Source organism: Gobius niger (genome assembly GCF_951799975.1).
Source record: "Gobius niger genome assembly, chromosome: 23".
NCBI lineage: Eukaryota > Metazoa > Chordata > Actinopteri > Gobiiformes > Gobiidae > Gobius > Gobius niger.
In genome coordinates, this window is record NC_136874.1 from 10,975,956 (window position 1) to 11,003,237 (window position 27,282).

A 27,282-nucleotide genomic window follows, 5' to 3' on the forward strand; every position below is an offset into this window, starting at 1 on the left:
ATTGGTTCCTGGGCGCTGCACTGCGGTCGCCCACAGCTCCTGATTGATCAGATTATTTCATCGATATATCATTATTCCTCACTTGAGTCAGCTAAATCCTGGCACTTTGGTCAAAAGGGGCGAAAACAAGAATTGAATAGGCAAGGCGAGTTTCTATGTACAGCACATTTCATGTCAAAGACAACTCAATGTGCCTCAAATATGCACACAAAATACAATTAAAGAAGTAAAAATCAGTCGAAAGTGTATATTTTCAATAGCCATAGACAGCAGTAAACAACAGTGCTTTCTGCCTGGACTTGAACACAGTCAGAGTTGAGGCCTGTCTCACGTCCTCGGGGCAGGTCCGGATCTACAGTGTGCAAAAGGGTGCACTGTAATCTCATTTTGAAATGTTTGCACCTTCAGTTTTAGTGGCATCACAATATTATAAAAATATAATTTTAATGGCGAGAATCTTTAGTTGCACCCTTTTAAAACTCTAATGCACCTTCAGTCTGTTCTGGAGCCAGCGCTGCCTTATGGAGACTGTTCCAAGACTTTTGCTGCATAAAACTGAAATGCAGCCTGTTTAGTCCTAACTCTGGGAACCAGATTCTGGGATTAAACACCTTTCTAAGCATAGGATTTTCCAGTGCCAAAACGCTATGAGTACCATGAATGAAAAATGTAAAAAATCACATTGCATCCTTCCAATCCGTGCGATCTCCTGAGGTAACTTCCTCTCGCTATTCTCCCAATAAGGACTAGCAATGTCTTCATAGACATGATAAATAAAAGACTCTCTCCTCACTCCTCCCCGTTTACCATAATAACCACATTTGAAAGGGAATTCAGGGTGAATTTACAGACTCCTCCTGCCCTGCTCTGACGGAACATGTTCCTAAAAAGGGCATAAGAGTGGGATCTTCACTATAGACTCGGCCCTCGTGGGGGGTGTGGCTCGATCGTAACCGCGCCATTAGCTCTAATGCTAACGGCCGGTCAATCATAGTCCGGCCGTCATTAGTATACGAGATTCCTAAAATGTACCTCACGAAAACCAGCCAGGTTTGTTTAATTATAACTAACCCAGCGTTATCACAGGAGGAGCTGTAGAAAGTTCCAAAAATTAGAAACCAGGCTTTAAAGTTGCTTAAAACATGTGTAAAGTGCAACGCTATCTAATGGAAAACTTTGCCCCCCATATGAGATACTGCAGCAATGGCGGACGATTGTGGCACCGAGCGTCGCAGTCATAAAGCCTTGCAACCAGCGGCCATTGGATGTCTTTCACAAATCAACGAATAGTTGAAGAAAACTAAACTTTACTGATAGGAAGTCACTGGCTACGTCTTAAAAGCAATCTATTAGATGTAAATACGTCCGCAGTAAACGTGTACGTGGAACTTTTTATACTAGTATCAAAAAACAACAGCAGTGTTAGCCGATGTGATGAACTCGGGAGAATCCTCCAGTGAATTCTTCTGACGCAGTGTTTTTACCATGATGCTGTGACTGTCCACCTGTAACTCACTGCCTGCTGTATAATCTGAGCTATTTATACAAATGGACAACAATGGTTCAAAGTCACAGGGAAATAATGGGACAGGAAGAGCAGCGCCTCCTGAGGATCCACGGGGAAGTCACGTGACGCTCGCATGTGGACACACGGAGGCGTAGCAGTTTGCACACTGTCCTTACAGCAAGGAAGTCAAACTAAGTAAATCCTCGTGAAAATAAAAAGTCAAATAAAACAAGATTCCATTCAAAAAACATTATTGTGAGATTCAGCATTTGCTAAAAACGAAATTACCGTAATGGCTTGTTGTCCCTCGCACAAAACTGAACAAGACCCACATTTCGCTCGCTCGAACACAACGCGTCTTCCTCCCAGCTTAGACCTCAGCTAACTCCTGTTTACAATATTTGCTAATGTTGCATGGCTACAAGAAAGCAACACAAGCCTCCAATGCATCTGGTCCTTATTTGCCGCCATGCCACATTAAAGATAATTACAGAGCTTTTTTCGCCGCTGCCGATGCCACGGACTATTTTTGCGATATGACGGCGAGCTGCGTGGCTAAAGACGGCACAGAGGAGGAATCAAATAGGCGGCGCACAGTAGGTGGAGGTGATCACATGCGTATGGGCAGCGGTATGGGAAGGAATGGGATTAACAGGGGTCAGAGGCCAAGGGGGAAACCAGGAGTGAGGAGAAGGTGCTGGAGGATGTCATAGTAGTAGTAGTAGTAGTAGTAGTAGTAATAGCAGTAATTGCACAGGAGACAAAGTAGTCTGTGAAGGTGAGGGCTATAAATAAGCATAATACGCTTGTGTTCAGGCTAATTTGGAAAAAGTAGAAGGTCATGTATCGTCTCACCTTCAGGATGTCTGGGAGAGGAGGCGCAGGGATCTGGTGAAAACTGGAAAAGATTTGTGAAGTAAAACTGCAGTAAAACATCTCGTGTGCATTTGCAGCGGCGTCTCCTCAGGCAGATGGTAACGCTCCTAAAGAGAACTGCTCTTATCTAGTTCAAAATAACAAGATAAACAGTAAATAAGTTTGAGAGGCTGGAAGTACCGAGTTTGCCGTAGTTTGATCCAACAATATGTTTGACTTGAGTAACTATATTTTGAAGAGTGTTCTTAGAGGAGTAAAACATTTGGTTACTCTTCCATTTGTGAGTAAATCTGTAAGGGACAAAAGCTTGTTTTATCTCAGTATTTGTTAAATCAAATTTCAGAATACTTTTGAAATTGTGCCAGTTTGCTTGTTTTTGTTTTTAAACATCATCACTTTAATCTAGCAAACTAAAGATAAGGATAAGATAAGTTTAAATGTTTTACAAATTGAAAAGGCTGCACATCACTGTACGCCTGGGCCTGCCTGGAAACTACTCTTTGACCTGTACTTGGATAAAATGATTTCAAAGTAACACGCTACTGGAGATGTGGGAATGATTACCTCGCCTTGCTGTTTCATGTCGTCTCACGAGGGCCTTGTGCACTTTTGCTTTAGTGCAAGGGTGCCCAAAGTATGGGCCCGCGGGCCGAAATTGGCCCAGCTCAGAGCATGACTTGGGCCATCAGAAGGTGGCAAGACCTTCTTACGACCTCCTTAATATCAAACCAGTCTTTTCTAGCTCTATTAAACTAACTTCTGATGACCTCGCTCTTACAGTTTTCCTTGTATTAGTGACAGTTAGCATCTGGAGCTAACGCTAACTTACCCTGACAAATCCTGCTCCTCAGTCTGACTCTCCCTGCACTGTCGTCATGGTTTCCAAAGCCTCGGTCTCCTGCATAGGACCAAATCCAAGACATTAAAGAAAATATATACAACAGGTGAATATTATTATAATTACATTTTTAATGTTTCATATAAAAATAGAGCATTTGGACACAATACAAACAAAACTTCACGTTTCCTCATACAAATCACACACAGTAGTACCTCTGTTTCGGCTCTCAACTGGTGTCTCGGGACAAAAAAAGGATTGCGGTATAATTCAGGTCAGGAGAATAAGCCAAACTAACAAAAAAGTACCTGTACTACAAAATGTACCAATTCAGTATTTACACAAGGTTATGTAAAACGCTGAAACAAATGTGTTTTGGGTGTAGCTTGTTGTGATAAATTATATATTAAGACAGACCAGTTGAGAAGCCTTGATGATACATAGAAAGGAAACACGCTGACATGCCTTTGGGAAGAAAAAAAGAAGAAAAATTGTGTTCTCACCAAAAGCTCAGACATTTAAAGAGTAAAAGCACATGTTTGAACTCACAGTCCCATAATCCCACAGGGCTCAGACACATCATGTGACCCAGATGGATCAAATATTTGCCCTAAATATGTCAATTTCCACTATGCTACAGATCAGAAGTCAGCACTTGTGATGGGATTTAAAGTGAAGCTTAGAAAAATGGAGAGTTTGAGTCAATGCGGTGATACTATGATAATACAAAATCAGTAACAAAGTCGGTTCTGTGAAGCCTGCAGCTGACGAAACATCAGCAAACAAACAAGAAATGGGAGTTGTACTATTTCTATTTCATTCCTGGTTGCACTTTACTTTACAGCACAGTAACAACACGGTGATAGGGGGTATTGTAAGTATCGTTAACGGTCAATGGTATTGGAAAAGGGTTCCGTATGTGGCTTGTATTCCCCTGAGCACATCCCTTGCTATTGAAATTGCAGTCCTGTTTCCATATTATCATGAAAATACCAATCAACCATTAAATATATTAGGTTTGTGCTCCATTTCCGTTTAAATGCCATTATTACCATGTTACTGCACTTTTAGTTACTGCTATTTACCTCCAATTACAATGTAGTCACTGTGCTGAAAAGTAACTCATTATTTCAAGTGACTCTTTGCCTTTAACCAAATGGTCTGAACAAAACAACATTTCTCAAGTTAACCCAAATAAACACCCTGGTTGTTTTTTATTCTGAAACTGTTGAGCAATAACTATCAAAAGTATGTTGTGTTAATTTTAGAAATCTTAACAGTAACATGACCAGACAGTGACACAAGTGTTGGTTAGAACACACAGATTAGCCATATCTCCATTCTGTTTTTCCTATTTTATTATCCGAAATGACGTCACTGATTAGGAGAGCTTGTGTCTTTATCGCAAAAGTACGGACTGGTGGTTGCCATCGCAAACAATTCTGTCCCGGACGTTTGAACAGCCCCCTTTAGCAGAAATGAGCCGCGTAATTGCTACATACATTTTGTTCTCTTCGCCAAATTCCCACAATCGCAGCGTTTTCCAGTTAAGACGTCTCGCAACAAACAAGGCACACTTCATTGGACTTGTAAGAAAGGACGAAAAAAAAAAAAGGAGGTTATGTAAGCCCCTTTCTCAGGACGCAAATGAACGGTGATAGCTTCGAAGAGAATGAGCTGGACACCCGAATGTTTTTTGGTTTTCGCGTGGACATGTGCTCCTTTTAGATGATGGATGGATGGACGAAACCTCCACCTTTACCTAATGCAAACAGATCGATGGCACCTTTGCAAACGCAGATTGGGCGCCGTTGTTCGAGTTACTTTTCATTTATTTGTAGTTACGTTGATAAAACACATCGGATCGCCGAAATTGGAAGTCAACACCGTCCGCACCGTTACGAAGCGTGCTCCTGTAGGCTCAGCTTCACCCCGAACATGGCCTCCCACTGCGTTTTCACCCAGGACAGCAGGCCTTTCAGCAGCTCAGGGCACTCCGAGCGGATACTCCACGTCCTCTCCTGCTTCGTGGTCTGCCGAGGAGAAAAGTAGATTAAACGGGGGGACGCAGTAGTGGACATTGTTATGGCTTTGTGGAGCACGCTTGTGTACCTTTGCGGTGATAATACATGGTTTCATCGTGGTTAGAAGTCGATTTAGCAGAATGTCTCCTCTAATTGTTTGTGCGAATGTGTAATCCGGTTGGTATTTATTGGAGAGGAAAAGCTCATTTGTAACTGAGGTGTTTGTGGCGAGTGCTGGGGCAGATTGAATCCAGAAGTGCACGCAGGTTACCGTTGGGTTCAGTGCGATTCAAGTCGAGTGCGAGGCATTTCCGCTCGGATAAATGCTCCAGCTCTGCTTTTGGTTGCTATGTAAACAATGATGTCATGCCAGTGCCACACAGGTCGGTTTTAATGAGAGCTTTATCAGATTTAGACTTGTAAAATCTATTGCCCTCAATCAGAGCGCGCGGCTAACAAGGAGTGCCCGGGGAGCGCGGACCTCCCGCAGGAGCGCTGGCCCTGTTTAACACGGAAGACATACTTCGGATCTTACGAATCAGGGGTGTATTCCAAACCATTATGTCACAGAGAGGAGGGGGGTACATGGCCTGGACTGGAGCAGTTCGAAGACGACTACAAACATGAGCTGCAAGCTGTCTCGGATAGCACAGCTCTCAGACGTTCAGGAGCTTTCCATGGAGAGGCTTCATCAGCAAGTAAGTAATCTTTCGCTGGCAGGTTGAATATATATTTTATAGATCCTGAAGGAAGGGGCATTGGTATCAGCTCCATCCAACATGCTCGATATGTTGCGTTCACGTTGCATCAAAACATTTCAAACAGCCTGGTGTTGGCAGCTAACTATTCTCTGGTGGTAACTATGCTAACTGTAAAAATGTTTTCGTCTTGGTTTATGGCTAATATTGCTGTATTTAGTGAGCCTATCCACATGAAACAAAAACTGGCAATGTCTTCTCTGTCGGCCTGCTTTCAAACCAGATCGCCTCCACCCCCCTGTTATCAAAAGAAGGAACTGAAATTCAGAAATGTGCCACTGGGACAATAAAACCGGGATTATTTGCTTCCTCTGTGGTGTTGGTACGTCTTCTTGTGCAGTGGCTGTTTAGTTTCTCCATTAAAATGCTCCTCTCAAAGCCTGCTTCTGAAATAATTTTGACTCTAAATTGTCGTTGTGACAAAGGACTGGATGCATGCGGATCTTGTACCTTGATGGACAGTTCGCGTGGCCAATCACGGTTTAGGATGTAGCATGTTTGGTTGTAAGCGCTACGTCTGCTTTAGTTATCAGGTGTGGAGCGGACCTCGTGGTTGTGTCCGTGTGCGCTAATGACAAAACCGTAAGTATTGGTTATAAAACAAGAGCACACCCCTTGCAAGTTCGTCATATACTTGTTTAATATTGTGTATATTGTGCATGCCGGAGAAAACATTGCTATGGGCCAATTTAGCCCTGATCACAATGCGAGGGCTAGCAGCTAACAGCCTTGCGGCCCGTCTATAGTGGCCCGTCTATATTAGCGCATGATGGTAAATATATCTCGCTTGTTTGATTGTTATGTTTGTGTTTATATTTTGACCTGAGAATTTATACATATATGTATCCGTGTTACAGAACCACACACAAATATGACACCTTGTAAACAGTTAATAAAGAAGACAAACTGTGAATCATCTCCTCGTTGCATTCTTGCCGATGCCCCCTGGCGGTCACAACATAATAAAACCAGTCAAATTAGCTCTCCCCAAAACAGTTGTGTTGTTGTTTTGACAGTGGTAAACTAAACAGGTTCAGGATGATTCAGGTAACTGACTCCCTACAGGCACTGTTGTTTCGATGAGGGCGGCCAGAAAAGTCATGGGGATGGTGACATTATGCTGTTACCGTGTGTTCAAAACAGCTTATCTGCTGTTTATGCAAGAAATGACTCAACGATGCCTGATGGAAATATTGTAAAAGGCTCTGTTGACTGGTTTGGTGACACGTACACATTTCATATCCAGTCTACGTGTCTTGGATCTTGTAAAGCGCTTTGTGACTGTGCGTGTGAAGGCGTAATACAAATAGTTCTTCCTCCCTTCTTCCTAGTTTATTGAGTAACAAAATGCAATATTAATCTAAAACAGCTGAAACTAAATATCCAGTAGTTCCCCATAAGCCACTCCCACCCCTCTCCGCTTGCTCCTCTTTGCTGCGCAGCTGTTTCAATAAAGACTGCACCTGTTTTATATGATGAAATGCCCCTCAGACTGTAAATATGTGAAAGAACATCCCAGTTGGTCCTTTCAACACCACAATGTACAGTAGTTCCTCCTTTGAGCCCCATGCACGCCTTTATGTTCATCTAAACCTACAGGATTACCAAAGGAATCACTGAAGGATGTTTTGGCTGCGAAATCGCTGCTCCCTCTTTCAACCTGCCCGAGTGGCCTATTCTCTGCGCGGAAATTATACTCCCTGAGCCGTTCTACATTTCCATTTGGCCTACTGTGAAACAATATACAAAGCAAAAACAAACGCGGCTAAAACACCGCTTCAAACCGGTGCCTCGACTAAGTTAACGTGCAGAGATTATGGGGAGGTGAAATCCAAGCTTGAGACACAAACTTATGACTAATGCGGGTGTTTAGTCGCTGGAGGGGTTGGGGAGTTCGCTGTACAGGGGGAGGGAAACAGGACCGAGTTCAAACCGGTTTGATTTGAAAACCTGCAAAGTCATGTGAGATATGAATTTTAATCACGGTAAGCCTGTAGGATAAAGATAAAGAGGGTCAATAAATGAATTTGAGATGACTTGTTACGATGCAGCTGGTGGTTTCGTAAGTAAACTAAATATTGAAATAAGAGCAATGCTGCTTACGTAAACTAAACTAATAAGTCTTCGAGCGTAAAAGTCTGATTTATGCATGAGTAGTGACCTAATAAATGATGAGAGCTGCATCTATTCAAACAGACCGACCTCATCGTACAGCGTGACGTCCATCCTGCAGCGGTCTGAGGGCGGGAGGCTGACGGAGCTCACGCAGCTGATTGGCAGAGTCTCCAGCACGGTCACGCCCCCGCTGCACGCCTCTTCGCTCCCGTTGGCTGTGGGGTCGGCGGCGCTCTTCCTCCACTGGTGGTCCTCCCTGAGCAGGTGCAGCGTCTCCCTGGTGGCGAGGACAGTCAGCGGGGTCCAAAAGTCCTCTGGAATATCCATTAAAAACAGGAAACGGATGAAACAGTGGCTATAAATGTTGCTTTTACATTTACATCACTAAGCCACAATTACTTACACTTTTGATGACCAATGAACAGACATTTCGTCCATACACTGATTCTGCAAACTTTACCGTGCTGCCATTTTAAGGTACTTCATGATTTATAAACACTAATACAAAAGGATTCCATGTACAGCTGTGCTCAAAGGCTTACATTCCCTGGCAGAATTGTTCATTTTATTTTTCAAAGAATATGAAAGATAACACTCACAGTTTGTGGTTGTGTGAAGCCATTAATGGTGGTCATAATGAAAAAAGACAGTACCAAAATGACCCTGATCTGAACAGCACGTTTGAGCTCTCCCCACAGTGGCTCAGTAATATTGAGGTCAGGAGACTGGGATGAACACGAACGGGACCTTCACTTTATTCTGCGGGAGCCATCAGCGAACCACCTCCGTATTTTTTCAGTAGGTATAGTGCACTTTTCATTATAGACCTCAATATCATTGAACCACTGTGAGGAGAACTCAAACGGGCAGTTCATGCAAAACAGCCCCGGATCTTGTAGGAACTGGAGGCTTATTGCCAAGAAGAATGGGCTATTTTACCATCAGCTTTAATATTCTTAGAAAAATAGTCACAAAAATGTAAATTCTGACAGGATATGTAAACTTTTGAGCACAGTTGAACATTTGAACAGACCAGTGTACTTTTCAGATTTCTTTATGACACTATCCGGGGCGGGCTGCAACCTCATTTAGCCCAGGAATTTGATGATTCAGACCAGCCCAGCTGACCCCAAAAGTTTAGGTCACGTAAATGAAAAGCGCGTTGCAAAAGTTCCTCCATATTTCAATTCAATTCAGTCATTATTCAATAGATTGGCAAAAAAGTTTGCACAGTTTAGTTATGTCTAAAACAGCAGCCAGGTAGGGTTACAACTATGAACGAGTCCACGCCGTTACCAATTTACAGTTTTTCTCACCGGAAAAACATCTCTCGATTACCCAGCAACCATTGGACAGTTTCGACTGCTCGCTCTCTACAGTCGATGTAACTGTTTTCCAACTGGTAGAGATAAGAAAACAACCATCTGGACAGGGGACAATAAAGACTGTTGGTGGATGGAGGAGGCAACTGAAACTCGGAAACACGACAGTAAACCAGGATGAGGGGGGTTATTTGCTTTTGCGCACCTGGGACACGTTATAGTGGAAAACAACACTGGTTTGTTCAGAAACTTCAAAATACTAGCATTAGGAGAATCTTCAGCTAAAAACCCTCACTTCTTACAGGGTTTATACAGGCAGAAGAATGTCAAATTGAATGCTTTTCAATGCGGTAAACTACACTCATAACTTTTACAAAAATAATTACTGTCAAATTGTTAGTTTTCGCCTTTTTTCCACTGGTAAATCACTGTGAAACAATGTACGCTGTATTTCACTCCTGACAATTACGAGCGCCTCTACCCTGACACTTTGTGGATAATTCCTTTGATTCATATCTTGCTGTCATCCCCCTGTAATCAAGAGACTCTCGTGAGGGGCATGGAGAGGCTGAACAAATTGCATGACTTTACACTCCCTACAGTAGCGCATTACGCATGTCGAAACCTGTTCATTGCACTTTGGATTCCTGCAAACAGCTGGCCAGCCTGAGGTTAGCCCGAGTTAGGATCTTTCACATGCCGTCACCTGTCAAAGCACTAAAAGCTTCTCCAAAGTGTGAGGATGTCAAGAGACGATGAGTCGATGTTTTACACGTGTCGAAGTGTCCTCAAAGTCACGCGCTTGTTAATGTTGACGCTAAAGTACCAATAACACCGGCGGTAGCTAGAAGGCAATGTCTTTGTCCGCTTTTATTTTTCATTTCCCCGTCTTCATATCCTGTACATATGGCCGGGATACCAGGGCTTTGGACAACGGCATGCTCCCCCATAATAAAATGTACAACAAAAACTCCAGTACAGAACATGGATATAGAGCTTACGGTCATACCAGCCTCAGTCAAGGAGGTCAAGGTAGAAAGGAATTAGCAGAACCATATGGATTACTATATCATTTCACGTTTGGCTGACCCAGTTCTTAACAGCTAATCTCATGAAAGGAAAAGATTTCGATAAGGTTATTTTACACCATTTAACTCTGTAATTCATAGGTTTGACTCTGTACATTCATTAATGATTTCTAACTAAGCTTTGGCTTCACCTAAACGTGGTCAATGGGTTGACAACTGAAAACATCTGGATCGGAAAACAACCTTTCTGTAGTTGCTACCATAAGCAGACATGTTATCTAAGTTCTTGTGTATGTGCAGATTAGACTATTCCTCAGTGTCTGGGTGAAAGCGCATGTTAAGCAGTCACCTTGCAGGACAAAAGCCAGCAGGTAGCAGAAGTGCAGCTGGCCCTCCTCCATGTCGTCCTGGAAGTCTTCACACAGCAGCGGCCTGTGGAGTCAGAGAGCGTTAGCGTTCACCTCCGACATGTCCTGACAGAAGACCAAAAGCTGATGTGGTTTAGAGGAGAGACAGTGTTTTGATTGAGATAACAGACACACTGTGGAGGAAGGAGGGGGGCTGGCGGATGCAGGTTGTTTTCAATCACATGGAAATACTTGGGCATCATTTATTGCGATTAATCTTGCAGGCCTACTCTGGGAACATAAAATAAAAACCTAAAAACAATGACCAAAATACTGGATCAAGATCTGATGATGGGCCTCCACTGCTCCACAGAGCCAGATCTTGTTTAAAACATTTGCAAACTGTCAAACATTGAATGCCACATGTCAATATGGTTTGCTTTTCAAAACTGCATTGAATAGTATAACAGTGGCAAAGTTTTATAGGCCATTTTAGCATATTTTCGCATGCTCAGCACAAAGCCTAGCCTAGCCTTTAGCAAGCTACGCGATCAAACGATGTTGTCGCGCATGTAAACATTTAGCTCGCGTTCCACTGTTTACAAGTGTTGAGAAGGCGAAAACAGAGGTGACAGAGCTGACGAAACCCAGCATTCGTAGCGCCACATGTTTGAAATTAAGATGTGGTTTCCTGGCTAATTTAGCTAAATCCTGTTACAAGATGAACTCCGAAAAAACTAAAAAGACCCATTGTAATCACCCAAAGATGTGTCAGGAGTGCTGAGTGAGTACTGCGGCCGCCATTGTTGGAGTTCCACGGGCGCAGCGCGACCACAGGGCAAATAAGTGCAGGACGTACCAGAGGTGGTGTTGGGGGCTCAGTCTGGTGGTGGAGATGGACTGGAGCTTGCTGTCCGACTTGTGGGCCATCTCTCGGACGATTCCTGGGACAAAGACATTAAACGTAACTGTGAGACTGGGCTGGTCAACATTTCTATTGAATCAACGTTATAAAACAGTGCTTTCACTTTCATATAACGGCATGCTAACAAAGCCGTGATGAACACACTTTGAGCACAGAACAGGTCCAGTAATGGGCTGTAGAAATGTGGTGTTTCATGTTCCATTTATGGAGCACAACTGCACTTCATTGTTAGAAGAAGAAACCACAAAAGAAAACAGGATCACTCAAACCTGGCATCTCCAGGTATGTTTTTGATGAGGTACATTGTGACATGGAATTAAGCACAGCTCTATATACACGACCAGTCAAAAGTTTGGGGTATCCAGGCAAGTTCTATAGTTTCCCTAATCAGCACAACAGTTTTCAGCAGTGCTAGCATAATAACCCAAGGGTTTTCTCATCATCAGTTACTCTCTAACACGATTAGCTAACAAAATTAGAACACTGGAGCGATGGTTGCTAGAAATGCGCCTCTGCACACCTATGTAGGTAAAAATCACCCGTTACCAGCTAGAATAGGCATTCACAACATTAACAATGTCTAGGCTGCATATCAGATTAATTTAATGTTATCCTCATTAAAAAAAGCACTGCTGAGGACATTCTAAGTGACCCCGGTCATAATTGCCAATACAGGCATTTTCAAAGTATCAGATTAGATTTAATGACTTAATCCACTGAAAGTGTTTTCAAAGAGCTTGGAACCTGACTGTTGATAATCTGCTGTGGCTTTGGCTTGATGATTTTGAATTTTGGCACGGTTGATTATACCCTTGCTAAAGCTACCGCTAACACATACACTCACTCAGGACGCTCAACAGTTGCTATAAACACGGTTATTGCAGAGAAAATATCCTTGTTATGTTTGCAGAGCGTTAGAGTGCGCTAGAACTGAACCCATGAGCTGTGATGACTAACTTGGTACTTCTTCCAAACTTGGCATCTCCTACAGTCACTAAACACGACACTGAAACAACAGCGTCACAGGGAGAGTAAAGAGAATCAGCTCTGGTCTTCATGCAATGCTTTTCTAAAAACTAGTAATAATTTCTAATAATTAGGTTGTAGATGGACATTCCTATAACATAACATAGTGGAGGTCCATCAACAGATTTTCAATGATGTTTAGGTCAGGAGAGTTTGTTTACGATCAATACCCATTTGTAGACGCCATTTGCTTTTTAACTTTTGCCTTGGTCCTCACCTAAACACCATTGAAGATCTGTGGATAAACCTCCAAAGAGCATTGTGTGACAGACAGCCCAGTAATCTCTCTGCTCTGGAAGACTTTTGTCAGGAAGAAGGGACTAAAATCCATCATACTAGAGCTGAAAGACTCTAGAAAAGCTGTGACAATTGGCATATAGGCCACGACTACTATTGATATTTTGAAAATGTAAATGGGGGGCATTAGGGACTACATTTGGGACTAAAAGATTTAAAAAAAAAACAAGCAAAACTACAAGCATACAACTGTGGGACGTTTTGTAAAGTCACAAATAAAAGGCCGACTCAGCGCATGGGAAGAAAATCCAGCTTTTTTCTTTTTGTCCAGTCAGCAGCAAAATTTATTGATGACCAAAATATGCCTTTTAAAAAAACGCCTCCTTCACACCAGCCTCGCGTCTAAAATTACAGCCACATCTTTTGGTTCTAATTACCGCGTCTAGCTCTGCCAAAACAACGGCCCACAACTGAGGGAACACAAACATGGCGGACACAAAGCGTTCCCGCATGTGCGTCCCCGACATTCAAAGCGCGGCATTCTGTGACAATTTGTGTGGGACGGAGAAGACACGCAACTCGTCCAAGAAGGGCGGAGGACGGAGTCTTTGGCCCGAGTCCGGAAACGCTGGTGCTTATTTGGACAGCTGCGGAGGTGAACAGCTGTGTGCGCGAGCGCTCGGATATGTCAGTGCCGCTCGCTCCTGGGAACGCGATACACAAAGCAGACGATGCCACGCTTTGGATTCTGGGATAAACATTTGGGCGAAGCAAATAAAGTGTGTAACGGGGCCACCGCGGGAGAGGCTGGAGATGGGCTGAGGCTGGTTTGTTTGGAGTTCAGATGAGGCTTGGTGGCAGTAATAGCCATGTTTGGAGAGGAAATATGGCTGTGTGGATGTAAATCAGAAGCTACAATTAACTATGGTTGGTATGTTGGCTAGAAGTTTGTATTTGAATGCAGGAGACGTGTGCATTAGTCAGTCTCAACCAATGTCTCATTAGTTTATCCATTACTTGAGAAAATGAATAGATTTCTACAGTCATTTGTCATAAGGTGGAGGAGATCATACAATCACCAGGCAAAGGTTAAGTTTGAGTCACAATCTGATGGGCCTCAACATCTTTGGCTTCTGTTGGCTGTATAAATGCAGTAATACTCCTCCCATCAAGAAGGTCCCGAGTTCAATGCCCAGGCCGGTTCTCCTTGTGCCTCTGGGTGCTCCAGTGTCCCCTACTTCTAGAGAACCCACATAAAAAGGGTTCTTCTGGGGCCAGGACTCCCCTGAAAAAGAGATTCTTCATCTCGGTGGGACTTTCCTGGTTAAGTAAAGGTGTAAAAAACAAAAGAAATGTCCAGCTGTGTCGATTTAGCCGAAAAGAAAGTTTCCAACACAAAATAAAACATTGCCTGTAGCAAGAAGAAACTCTTGATGTAGAAAACAAAGAAAAGAAATCATGTAGTCATTAAATTTCCGTATTAAACACTTTTTGAGATGGGTTCTGACAAACAAAAGCCTACATGTCAGAGACTATGGGCCTGAGGCAGGTGTCATGTGGAGTTTATACGCTCTTTCCGTGAATGGTTTTCTTTTGTAACATCATTATAATTTAAAACATGCACTCGTCCTCCAACTAGGTGCTCCTGAAAGTTGGCCTGACAGAGACATGGAGATGGTCCCCAGACGCTGCACGGTGTCCATAGCAAATACATCAAGAGTGGGTCAAGAGTCTACAAACACAATAAACATCCCCGTCATAAGCTGATGTTTAAAGGAATGCATGAGACGTGATATATTTACGTGGAAACGGATCCTCTGGAAGACACAGTAGACTAAAAACGTCCCGCCCAGACACATTCTCCGCGCAGGGGACACGCTGCACTGTGCTGGCGATTAGAGAAAGCCAACAGGTCTCTAGTTGCGGTGTAGCGTTTCCACCCCTATAGAATCAATGGGTGAGAAAACGTCCGGCGCACAAAGCTCCGGGTCACGCCGGCTTTCTGCTGCAGGAGCGTGACACAGACTTTGACAACGACGCACAAAGAGCCGATATGTGGCGTTTGGCTTCCGAGTGGAGTGTGAAAAGAGCTTTAAAGTTTAAAGGAATGAGAAAGGGGTGAGAGAATTACTGTACGGCGCAGTCAAAAAAATAAAACAGGTATTGCATCTGGAACGTAAGCAGGAGGTGCTTGTGCAGATGGGTTTACACATGGCTGACATGCTTCCCACCAGGAAAGAATGAACTACAGTAAGTGACGGGGAAGGGATTGGGTTTCAGAGCTATATTCCGTACCTCACATACAAGGTGACACAGCGACACACATTTTACAGTCTGGCAAAAACACTGCAGGTGGAAAAAGAAGAACATTCAGAGATATCCATCTGAAACCTTCTCAGTGACGTAGATGTCGCTCCCACCCATAGCACAATTTCATAACAAGTCTCTGTTGATAAACTAGCGCTCATCGAGGAATCTGACATCACGGTTCTCAGCTCGTAGTGTCTCACGTAACAACCCGCCTTCCCCTGAGGACGACGGGCCGTGACCCATATACAAACATTCAACTATTTCAACTTAACATAAACAAAGTTGAGAAACACTGCCCTACAGCAGCGAAAGAACTGCGCACTGAGGAGTGAAGGCTGAGTAATAACTACGTTGGGATGTCCAGGGAAGGAGCATCGTAAAGAAATGGAGCTGCATTCCAAGCGGCGTCACAAGGTGGGACTGACCAAACATCGGACAATGGTGAGTAAAGAAGGTCAGCGCCGAACAAGCCAGAGAGGGTCAAAACTCCAACCTCACAACTCAAAGAGCAAAAGGGTCACACTTTCATTTTCACCGCGCCAGCCAAGATTGCAATCACGAGACCGAGTTTGGAGACTGGCGCGTTCCGGCCGGCATCAAGATACTGCGCTTTCCGTGCGAGAGTGTTATAGAGCCAGAATTACAGACACTCATTAGGTTCATTTAATGCTTTTAAGTCTTAGTCACACAGAGTTTGGGCAAGTTTTAGCCAAGTTTTAGTCGGTTTCCTAAAAAAAGTCAGATTTAGCATTTCATCTCTTTGATTGCAAACGTCTGACGAACCATCAAACATTTTCCTCTCACCGACAAAACAACATCTGCTGCCAGCTTTTAGCAAGATATGCAAATCAGAGCATTGAAATGAAGAAGCGCCACCTCATGGCAACAGTAGGTGGGGATGAATGAAACACAGCTCGAGGTATACGTTTCATGAGAGGACAACATTCTAACATGGTCTAAACCACAAAAAGCGGCGAGAGCACTTTTTTTTTTTTCTCCATTGACAAATCATCAATGGGCTCGATTTCCCCCAAAAATCTGGTGTATTTGTTGAATTTCGAGCTGCGTCAGAGCGGAGACCACATCCTCTCCGCGCTCCGGTTCCCAGACTGCGCTGCCCTGTCAGTTATTGTAGCTGTGGTTAGCGTCGGGAGCCCGTTCAATTCTGGTTTCTCCTCTATAAAAAAAAAAACATTACGGCAGCTGTTTTTGGTGCCCGACCGTTGGGATATTTTGCACTTTGGGGAATGCGTTGTTTTTGGGCCATAGATGTGGATATGTGTGAAAGGCGCTTGGTGTTGGATACGAAATGTTCTGTTGTGGGTCAGCGGAATGAGAGGCTGCTAATCTCATCAGGATTTTGTTTTCGAGCTCGGACCCCTATAGTCCTCGCTCGGCGTTTTAATCTATTTCCACCTTTTTTTAGGGGAAACAAGCCTCCAGTGACAGGGAATAGAATGCAAAGTTAACTGGATCAAAACATGTCTAGCCCAAGGACAACTCCATAAGGATCTAGGTCAAGCCAAAGCAGCACCCACCCTTTGCCCTCCTGCTCCACATAACAGCAATATGAGGTCAAACCAATTTAAGACAAGCTGCTTCTTGAATTCGGGGTCATAATGTCAGACGGTGCCTGTATAACTCTGAGCAATTCACTGTTTTATAAGACATAAAACATAATTTAAGACATTTCCATTATCCATATTCATTTTGGACTGTAAAAATGTGTGAAATTGCTTCATATTCCATGTTCTAGGCCAGTGGTTCTCAACTGGCATGGTGTCTGAACCCACCGTCACCATAGAATGACAAGCTGTGGCTCAAAACAGAATTGAAATAGTAATTCCTCATGTAAAATACTGTATTTTTCTTTAAAAATATTGGTGCAAAGCTGAAATCATAATAATAAACAATTGAATAACAGTCATTTGAACAGACTTGGGTAGTGCTTCTGTATCTCGCGACCCACTGAAAAGGGTTCCTCGACCCACCTTTGGTTCAGCCCCTCCAGTTGAGAGGCACTGATCTTCTAAGCAGCAAAATCCAGAAAATACAATGAAAGTAGTTCTGCACTAGAATGGTAAAAATGGTAAATGGTCTCAACTTATAAAGCGCTTTTCTACCTTCTTCAGGCCAAAAACGCTTTACAGTAAGGAACCAGTCACCCATTCACACTCTCATTCATGCACAGGTGTACGCAGACACTGGAGGCAAGTAGGGTGAAGAGTCTTGCCCAAAGACACAATAACAGTGGGAATCTGCAGGAGCTGGGATTCGAACCCACGACCGTCTGATCCTGAGACGACCCGCTCTACCACCTGCGCAACAGTCGCCTGTAGAAGCAGGGGTAACTTTGACAAGATTTTGATTTAGTCCTAGTCAACATCCAGTCAAATTATTCTCTTCAATTCTAGCTTACTTTTAGTGAACTAAAACTGCATGTAATAAAGCTAAAATGAATTTATTCAACCTTGCATTTATAATATTTAACATAATCACATTTAATCATGGTCCTCTGCTTCATGTTGTTGCTGTTCCTTCGGCAGTGAATCTAAATTATATGAGGCTCTTTCAAACTGTCATTGGAAGTTGGTATCGTCTTTTTATTATTATTTAGTCCTATTTTAGCTAACCAAAATATCTGGACATTGAATCATAGTTTTAGTCCCGTTAACTACATTTAATTTACTTTAAGTCCAGTTTTAGTCAGCAAAAAATATCACTTGGACTCAAATTATGCCGAAGTAATTTAGTTGACAGGGTAGAAGAAGAAACGGCCAAAGTGAACCCCAGTACTCAAAACAGCGTGGATGAAAAGGCAGATTTCCTTTTAAACTATAGGTCACATGACCACAGCCTACAACACAGCGATTCTTCCTGATGACGACAGCTCTTCCACGACGACTCCAATTACTACAACTACGCAGGCATTTTTCCACTATAAGCTCTCTATACTGTTCTCCTCCGCGCACCTTAAAGGGGGGCGGCTGGATATTGCCAAATTCATTTTCCATATTGTGTCCAGACATTCCACTGGCGCACAGGAGCCCCCTCTCCTAATAAAAGCCTTTCCTCCGCTCTTTGAGTGGGCCGCTTTACCTCGCGCTGCAGACATAGGAACACTTGCAGTAGGAGCAGCAGAAGTAAAAGCAGCGGTAGTAGCAGGAGAAGGTCGGGTTTTCATTCAATGGCACGCGTCCATAAGAAGTACATGCTGTTCCTGTCGGTGCCTGCAGGGCTCAATAACACTATATTACTTTAATGGGAGTGCATTAGTGTGCAGATTGTTGAGGGCCTCCCTTTTAAGAGCGCAGAGGGATGAGACGGGGTAGAACAACAGACCAAAATGGGTTGTTTTCCATGGGTTAAATCTGGCAAAATCGCTCACCAGATTTTAAGGTTTTTACGTGTTACAATGACCTGATTTAACAAGAATAAAACTCAGATGTGTGGGCAAAGACGGTACACAACAGGGGAAAGCACTTACGCATTTTGTCGACTTCGTGTGGCAACAGTGTGCATTGCAATTGCAGATGTGTGTTGTTTATACTAATTGCTGACTGATCCCATTGATGATAATTGCAGTGATGTGTTCTCAGACGCAGGCAGACGCTTTACTGTGGTGTGCATGAAAAACGCTAAATTAACTTAGAGGTATCAATGTGAAGCTGTTCGTAAATAATCATCACAGTTCATACGGCTCTGCATACGTATAGGTTTAAGTCATTTTAGTTTTGCTTAACTTAAATTAACACTAATCCAAAACGATGGACAACAAGACAAGTCCACACCACGAGAATATATATTTAAGCTTTCTTTACAACAATAAACACTAAAGTTTTGTTTGGAGGTTGTGTGTGTTTAGTTTAGGACATTCCTGAGTGCTTCACCACAGCGTAGAGACTTAACGGAAAACCCACTCTATAATCTAATTACCCCAAATCCGCTTCCACTTTTCCATACGAAACCCTTTCCACTTGTTACCTGTCAGGAGTCCAAAGTAGCTCTTGCACCGCGCGCTGTCCCTGACCAGCAGGGTGTAGGCCGCGGCCCCCTCTCCGAACTCCATGTGGATACTCTGAGAGCCCAGCCCCACCTCCAGGTAGCTCAGCTCCAGGATGGGGTGACTGTCCCGCTTCACCAGCCAATCAGAGAGTGGCCCCCTGCTGACGAGAGCAAGAAAAACACACTGCATCACCGCACTGTCTGCCTTTGGTTAGGAATAGCACAGGATTCGGCGTGGGAAGTTCCTGTTTTGAAGATAACAAAAACTGTACACAAAACGCTTTATTTTTTGCATGTGGATATTTAGTGCAGATTTGAGGACCAGTGGACTGTTGATGGATCCGTCAGCAGGAGCATGTGACCGGACGGCTTGTTCGGAGGCGAAGGGGGAGGAAACCTGGGTGAAAAAGTGGTGGATCTGGCCGCAGCGGTGAATTCAATGTGTTCTCAAGATGTGACCCAGAAAAGTATTGCTACCCCTGAACTAGAAGCCGTGTGAGAGACATCAATACTAAATCCCTGCTGGGCTCACCAGATAATGTGGACACCGTGTTCCGAGCCAAACGGCGATAATAAAATATAAACGGTTTGGAAGGAAACAATATGTGACCCATCGCACCATCATTTTTTATTAAGGTTGTAAATTCAAATAGGGGTTTTACGACGCAAATTGATTCATATTTACTAACTTAACCTTTGCCCCAAGTGAATATTTGGTTTAAAACTATTCTAACCAAAATGTGGGAATGGAGTTTAACAATACCATCCCCTCCCAGTGCTGGAAGTAAAAGCACCATTGAAAATCTCCATAGAATTTTCAAATATTAAGAGTTAAAAGCACAACAGAGGCTAAATCAGCTGTGTGCCAACTGCTAACCAGAGCACGGATACAAAACAAGAAAAGATACTTGAAAATACGTTGAAATGTTAGGGGCTCTGGGCATGAAATTTTGCCCAGCAACAACATGCTAGTTGAGGCTAACTTCCTGGTTGTAGCCGCTTCCTGTCCGATTTTATTCCTACACCAAAATGTATATATATTAAAGATTACGTGGCAAAACATATGCCAATGTCAGAAAATCACCTAAATATGTTAAATAATTTCACATGTTAAAATATTTCACAAAAAGAGAATTCTGAGGTGTTTCAGTCTGAAAGCTAAATAAAGGCTAACGCTAATTTGATGCACAATAAATGTTAAAATAGCAGAAGCCTGAACTTTTTATGAGAAAAAACACAGTTAGACATTTTATTTAGTTTATTTCCTCATAATTTACGTAAAAAAATTGGATGGTAAACAGATAGCTAGCAAACAGGAAGTTAGCTCTTAAAATACTAGAGGTTGTAGCCTAGCGAGGTGAACTAGTAAGCCTGTTATGGATTTTTTTTTTTTTTCCCCAAGTCCTTCTCTGGTGTACTATTGCACAACCCTCGTAAATGTTTTGACACAGCAGATTTTCCACTGGTCAAAATAAAATTAAAAAAAGTCGAAGCTAGCTGTTAGCATGTAGCATGAAGCTGAAGTTAGCAAGAATCACATGCTTTTCCGAAGACGTTTTCATTGATCCGACATAAAAATAAAACGTTTTATTGCGCAGACTTGAGAATTTTTTGCATTGAACATAAATGAAAGAAACAGAACTACAAAAAAAAAACAAAAAAAATCCTCATCTTTGAAAATGAACAGGACGTAAACAATAACCATTTCTAGCATGGCATTCCTGAGCAATTAAAGACTCCAGAACGCGCCTCTTCTTGCCCCACTTTGTGCTATTGTATTCTGTTGTTTGTACTCACTGTGTGTCCGAAGTCATTTCCAAGAAGTACATTCGCAAGTTGGACACCACGAGCAGAGACGGCACCTCCCCGGGCTCCCCGAATTTGACAGCCGACATCTTGGGAACACAGAAAGCAGAAAGCAAAACATTACAAACATACTTTGAATGTGATTGACTTCGCCCTACATAACATTACAAGCAGCTGGAATAAGGTCCAGAATCACAGTCATAATATCCTTCCATGTACTGTGGAGGGCTCGGAGGTGAGGACAGGCTGTGATTGGATAAATACACACAGCAGAGATAAATGGAGCGGCGCGTTTGGTTAACGTCCGGTTGCCAGCGGTGGGCCTCGTCCCGGTGGCCGCTGGTTTGGACTGCTCCTCAAATGAACTGAAGGGGTTACAAGAGAGGGTTTACCGCTAAGGTCTTTAAACTGTCAGCGCAGTCCATGGCTCATTGGAAGGTGTAAGGAAAGTATGTATCAGGAAACAGGGCTGAAGGATTCATCGCTATTGAACCATAATCACAATGAAGTTTCAATTATCATTATTAATGACTCCTTTTGGACATATTTAACTAACCTCAGACCTTAACTAACATGTTCAGAGAAAAAAAAACTAACTATTGGCATCTGACATTCTCTGGTTCTGTGGAGTGTGGCATGATTTTCCACCTTCAAAGCTGAAAACAAAACAAGGTGCCTGCTAACTTGTAAGCCAAGGTAAGACTTTGTTAGTTGCTGGACATTGTCACAAAGCTGTTTCTTCTGCAGTGATACCTGGTACAGGAAGTGTTCAGTTGCCTAGAGCAGTGTTTCCCAACCAGGGGTACGGGGACCCCTGAGGGTACACGAGGACCTAGCGGGAGGTACTTGGAACTATTTCAGATTGAAAAAAGGGGAAAATGTAACATAATTTTTTATAGGAAAGGCTATATTTTTCAGGAAAATGTGTTGCTTTGGGAGAATTTTAGGTTTATTTTGACTGCAACATTGTCCTTTTTCTTACAAATACCACTTTTAAGTAATTACTTTCAAAATAAACTATAACACCCTTGTGGTAGGGGGTACACGGTTGACCACTGAAAGGCCAAAGGGGTACGAAACACAAAAAACGTTGGGAACCACTGGCCTAGAGCCTTGATATTTCCGCCAAGGGTGGTTTTGTTCTGCCACTGCACTGATAGCAGATGGCTGGACAATAATGACTCACTGAATAAGAACCATGCGGGGGAGACAGAGCTACTGCAGCCAGTAACAGGAGTCTGAGCGCCTTTGCTCAGGTTTAGCAAGCTCAGGTTTAGCAAGCTAGCAAACTTAACAATAACGCTGATATTTTTTCATAACCAGACTAGCAAAAGAAGAGAATTTGCCCGGTAGTGCATGACTAGTGCACACGACTGTGCTGGTTGCATTTAAGGTAGCTCAATTTCACACGAAGCCAGCACTTTAGCCTCAATTATTGTAGTGTCCCCTTTGTTGTTTATTTTAAATATATTCCTCCACTGCACATACAGTTTTTGCAACCCATCTGGAAGGTATCGCGCTGGTATTTCACCAAAAAGAGTCACTTACAAGCAACTCTACTTCTTCTTAACTCTACTTCTTAATGGATGGGGCTTTTGCGTAAGGTCAATTAAGCCATGATGCCAAAAGTGTATTTTTTATACAACAAAAGTCACATTGTAAAGTTACATGGAACTCATGGCAGTAGAAGCAAATAGGAATTCAGCATTGATCGGCCACACTCAAACCTACTTTAAGTCTGTTAAGCAAATTTTCCAATAACTTTTTCCCATAGACATTTTTGTGGTGAACAATGACCATGAAACACAATGTTTTAAAGTCTATGGGGAAACCGTTTTGGATGGTCATTACCCCACTTTAAAAACACAGAGCATTTATATTTTCAAACCACTCCTGACCAGTCATTACTCCAGGTTATTACGCACAGAAAAAAGTTCATTGATGCATTATTTCAATAGCTTCATGTTACCAAAGGCACTGGAAACTGTTTCGACTTAAGTGCGGGAAAGTGGGTCATGGTTCACTCGGAAAATGTCTGGCCCGCTCGTACATAGTCACTAAAAATACGCCCAACAATTATTTGATTTGCAATGTTCCGATGCCAGTCATGCTACCAGGCCTTAGCCACGGCCCGACCGCCGAAAAGACGACAGCGTTAGTCAGGTTTCTATAAAAAACACACAGAAGTAATATAAAGCCACTGCTGTTTTGTCAAATGTGATGTTATTATGAGCAATTCATGTTAAAGCCACCTAGCGGTAAGTAGAAGAAGTAAAACAGCTAAAAACTGTGTGCCAGCCTTCATGGTTACCCAATGGCACGCAGGCTTTAAGGCAAGACACAGCAGGTGAAAAGGGGAAAAATATGAAAGTTTAGATATAAATTTGAAACCTTTGCTGAACATTATTAATATTAACATGAGGAGAAAAATGTATTGCAAGTTTTCTGTCATTTGATACAAAATTAGGCATGTACTGATCTCTATGATACCAAGTTTGGATAAGCACTTAATGGGGTTTGGGACAGCGCTGTGGAAAAATTCTTGGACATCCCAGAAAGGATTTTAAAGCCACACTGCATAACATTTTGGATTCTCATGTTGCCAATACAAAACATGCTCCTAATGACCAGCTCGACATAGAAAATGCCATTTCTGCAGCGGGCAATCAAAGAATTGATTTGGATGAAGACATAACCTGTTTAAATCTCAAATCTGGATGCATTTACTTAGCTGGAGACATCCCACTCTCAGTAAAGTTGGTCATGTCTGTGGAGAGCTGAGTCAGGGTATTTCTATGATACAAATATAATATAATAAATGCTTGTATTTCAATTCAAATTATTGGGATAAATGTTACGTGGTGTGGCTTTAAGGATTTTTCTTTACATTTAATTCTTTTTCATGGCTCCAATGATAAGCGCAGCAAAGGACCCAGAGTACATTACTCCTTTCCCAGCCTAATACCCAACTTTCTGGCTTTGATTGTATCCATAAAAAAAAATATCCAGGCGATAGAATCCGGGGCTGGCGTCCGGTGCCGTGATGCCTTTGTTCTGCTTCATTAGTGCTTCAAATTTGTGCAAAACTACCGGCAATCACACGCCTCCCAAAGAAATCCATTGTGATCGTGAGCGGGGAATTAGCCAAAAAGCATTTCTGCCCCGGGCCAAACAAGAAAAAAAAAAAAAAAGAAAAAAAAGAGTTTACGAGGTGAGCTACTGGGAAGATTCCCCAAACGCTGGCCACATTATTAGGTACACCTCCTCCAACGCTTTTAAACGCAGATCCTAATCAAGCGTGGCGGCGGCTCAGTGAGTTCGGAGTTGGCGCGGTCTGCGGCACGGTTGGGTGGGCTGCTTCGGATATCAGAGAAAGTGCTGATCTATGGGGATTTTCACACACAATTATCTGTAAGGTCGACTTAACCTGGCAGCGTGAGCAATGTTAGCACTGCTGTATCAACTTGGAGTGCAGGAACAACAGGGATACAGTGTTTGGAGAGGGATCTAGCGCATTTAAACCTTATGTTATAAAACCAAAACAATATCTCAGTGGAGACGAGGCGGTGGTGTCCCTCTCTCATGGTGAACTTCCTCTTTTGGAGCAGCCCTGATCATTATATTATACAGGTACAGCTAAGTGACAATACCTTTAAGAATGAATGCAGCTCCTCTTCCTCCTCAAACACCTCCACATCCAAGAACAGCTTGAGCCGGTGGTCCACGGCGCTGTAGTCGTCAGACAGAAGGTCCAAATCACCTGCAGGAAAACAGACATTTCAAATAACCATCATTCCTTTATAGTATATTCTTCCAGTTGCAAAGAGAATCGAAATAGCCCTATGTATTGTATTTCCAACTGTTGGACATAATCACCACATCCAAATGATAAGGCACACTGAATGGTGAGCCACAGTTTCCTGGCAGCGAGCGGCCTCATGTGTTTGGCCTAAAACGTTTTACAGCATCGCGCCATAACATTAGCCAAGAGCCCTCACATTAGGAGCAGTAACTCCGGCGAGAGGGGCTTCATTTCAGCATCGATGATGAACGGCCCGAGGTAATGGGACATGACAGCACGCAGACGCAGAAAGGCCAAAGCAAACTCACAGGCTGTAATATCACGTAATGAGGAGATATTAAATTAAGATGCACTTTGAACTCAGCAGAAGTGGTGCATTTAGAGACAGTTAAACATTTTGTGTTGTTTTATTGAGTGTGAATATGACTAAATGACAACTACAGTAGGCTAGGGGCTTACACATATCAGCTCACGTGTCGTGCTTCCGTGTCAGTTCTGCCTGATGTGTATGTGTAGAAACAAAGTCCAGGCTTTCGTTAAAATGACTGAACAGTTAGTTGTGAGTGTCGCAGACAGCGCAGGAACGTGAAGTTGCTAGCTTTACAAATTAGCACTAGCTTGTATTTTGACCTGCAGATATATCACATGACCATAACTTATTAGTCTGTGGGTAGTGAACAGGTAATGCAATGCAATTTCTCTGATAAGTACATATTTCGATTATGACAAGACTATTTTTGTTTTAGAGTGAAGATCCAGCTCTCTCTTCACATTTTTTTTAACATACTCGAGTTGTAACCATTGGATTTTTACACAATGCCTGACCAGGAAAAAAAGGTGCTCTATCTAATCCACAAAGTGAATACAGCACCAATCGCTGAGGCGTTGTTCCAATAACCTTCGGCAATGTCCAAAGATCCAGTGTCATTTTTCTATAAGTGGGTTGAACGGGGGCTGTACATGGGCTGGACAGACACCCATCGCGAATGCCGATGTTATGTACAAACTTTTTCCTCCCACAGACATATAGACTGAATATTTTAATGCGGGGCTGGTGGGGGATGTTATGGAGGAAAAGATGATGAGGATGACAAGTGAAAGCAGAAAACCACGCCTCAGTCTAACCCTTTTTTTAAATAAATGACACCCTTTAGCCACTGGACATAGTCACAATGGTTATGGTCATGGTTGCACACATGCAAGATGCCAGTTTTGTTTGGACCAACGCTGTTCTAGCGCCAGGCAGAAGATCAGTCCCATAGTCGCTGAATTTTGGCGTCATCCACTGCAACAGCCGCAGACCAGAAAAGTTAGTTACATCCATGTAAAGGGGAGGTCAGGGAGTGCATGTCAGATCAGCAAAGTCACTTGAGCATTAAGACTATTAAAGGGAAAGTTTGCTCATTTTCTGTGCGGTATCAAGGTCAATTCCTCTCATTCTAAAATGCCACAACAAAAATATAAAACGTAATACAATTTCCATTACAGCATAAATGGATAAATTCAATAACGCGCTTTGGCCTGCTTTCTCAACAACAGACCTTTCCTACCAGACCTACACATTTAGACACTAGAGTCACAAAGCATTGGATATTTTTACTGCCGATATCTGTTTGAAGCAAATTTTCACACCGTTCTAAGTACATGCATATTCTCTCGCCTAAACCTTGGCCCCGCTATCTCTCTCTCTCCTGTTTTTTTGGCCGAGATGTCAAATTAATTGCGTTTAATCATCATTTTGCCGTTCCGCTTTTACACGCTGGAATAAAGCCGCGATTTGGCAGGACACGGTCGGCTGGAGACGGGCCCAAACAGCAGTAAAACATAACTGGTATTTTATTAGCGTTTACTGCGTTTCTGCACTTCGTAGTCCCGCCATAGAAAGCATCGAATGTGGCGTGACGGATAAACTGTTTACGTCGAGACGGATTTGAAAGTTGATTGAAAGTGCTGAAGATGGGAAGCCATCAGAGGAGGAGGCTGAGGGAGTCTTCGCTACATCTGGAAAACCGCAAGCTAACAGGTTGGAATCATTAGTGGAAGTGATGGGAGAGGAAGGAAAGCTGAACAGACGCGTAATCACAGGCCTCCTCTGGTTTTTCTTTGAATCGAACACTGTAATGCGCACTTCAAGACATCTCAGCACTGATGAGCTCCTGATATCTCGCAGGACAGGACACACAGCAGCGTATGTTTTGTGAAGACACCACCAAATGCTAAGAGTCTACTCCTCTACTGTTGATAAGTCACAGAGATAAGAACAGCCTTGTTCAGTCAGAAGTAAACCTGTCCAGGGGCTAACTATTCCAGGGTTACCCTCTTTAGACAATAGACATCCACAGAGTGAGGTGTGTTA

At 43.0% G+C, this 27,282-nt stretch overlaps 1 protein-coding gene across 2 annotated transcripts in view; it reads right to left on the minus strand.

The window, feature by feature from the left end:
* Positions 1-4,985: 4,985 nt before the first annotated feature.
* Positions 4,986-27,282, minus strand: part of stk11ip (serine/threonine kinase 11 interacting protein) — a 36,677-nt gene continuing 14,380 nt past the window's right edge. The window contains exons 20-26 of one of the 2 annotated variants that reach the window (XM_079581453.1): positions 24,775-24,884; positions 21,116-21,213; positions 19,298-19,476; positions 11,675-11,759; positions 10,818-10,900; positions 8,206-8,432; positions 4,986-5,254 (exon numbers count right to left, since the gene is read on the minus strand). In XM_079581453.1, the coding sequence (XP_079437579.1) occupies positions 5,120-5,254; positions 8,206-8,432; positions 10,818-10,900; positions 11,675-11,759; positions 19,298-19,476; positions 21,116-21,213; positions 24,775-24,884 (917 nt within the window). In that variant the 3' untranslated portion in view covers positions 4,986-5,119. Of the gene's footprint in view, positions 5,255-8,205; positions 8,433-10,817; positions 10,901-11,674; positions 11,760-19,297; positions 19,480-21,115; positions 21,214-24,774; positions 24,885-27,282 lie in introns of both variants that reach the window. The other variant, XM_079581452.1, reaches the window with a different exon arrangement.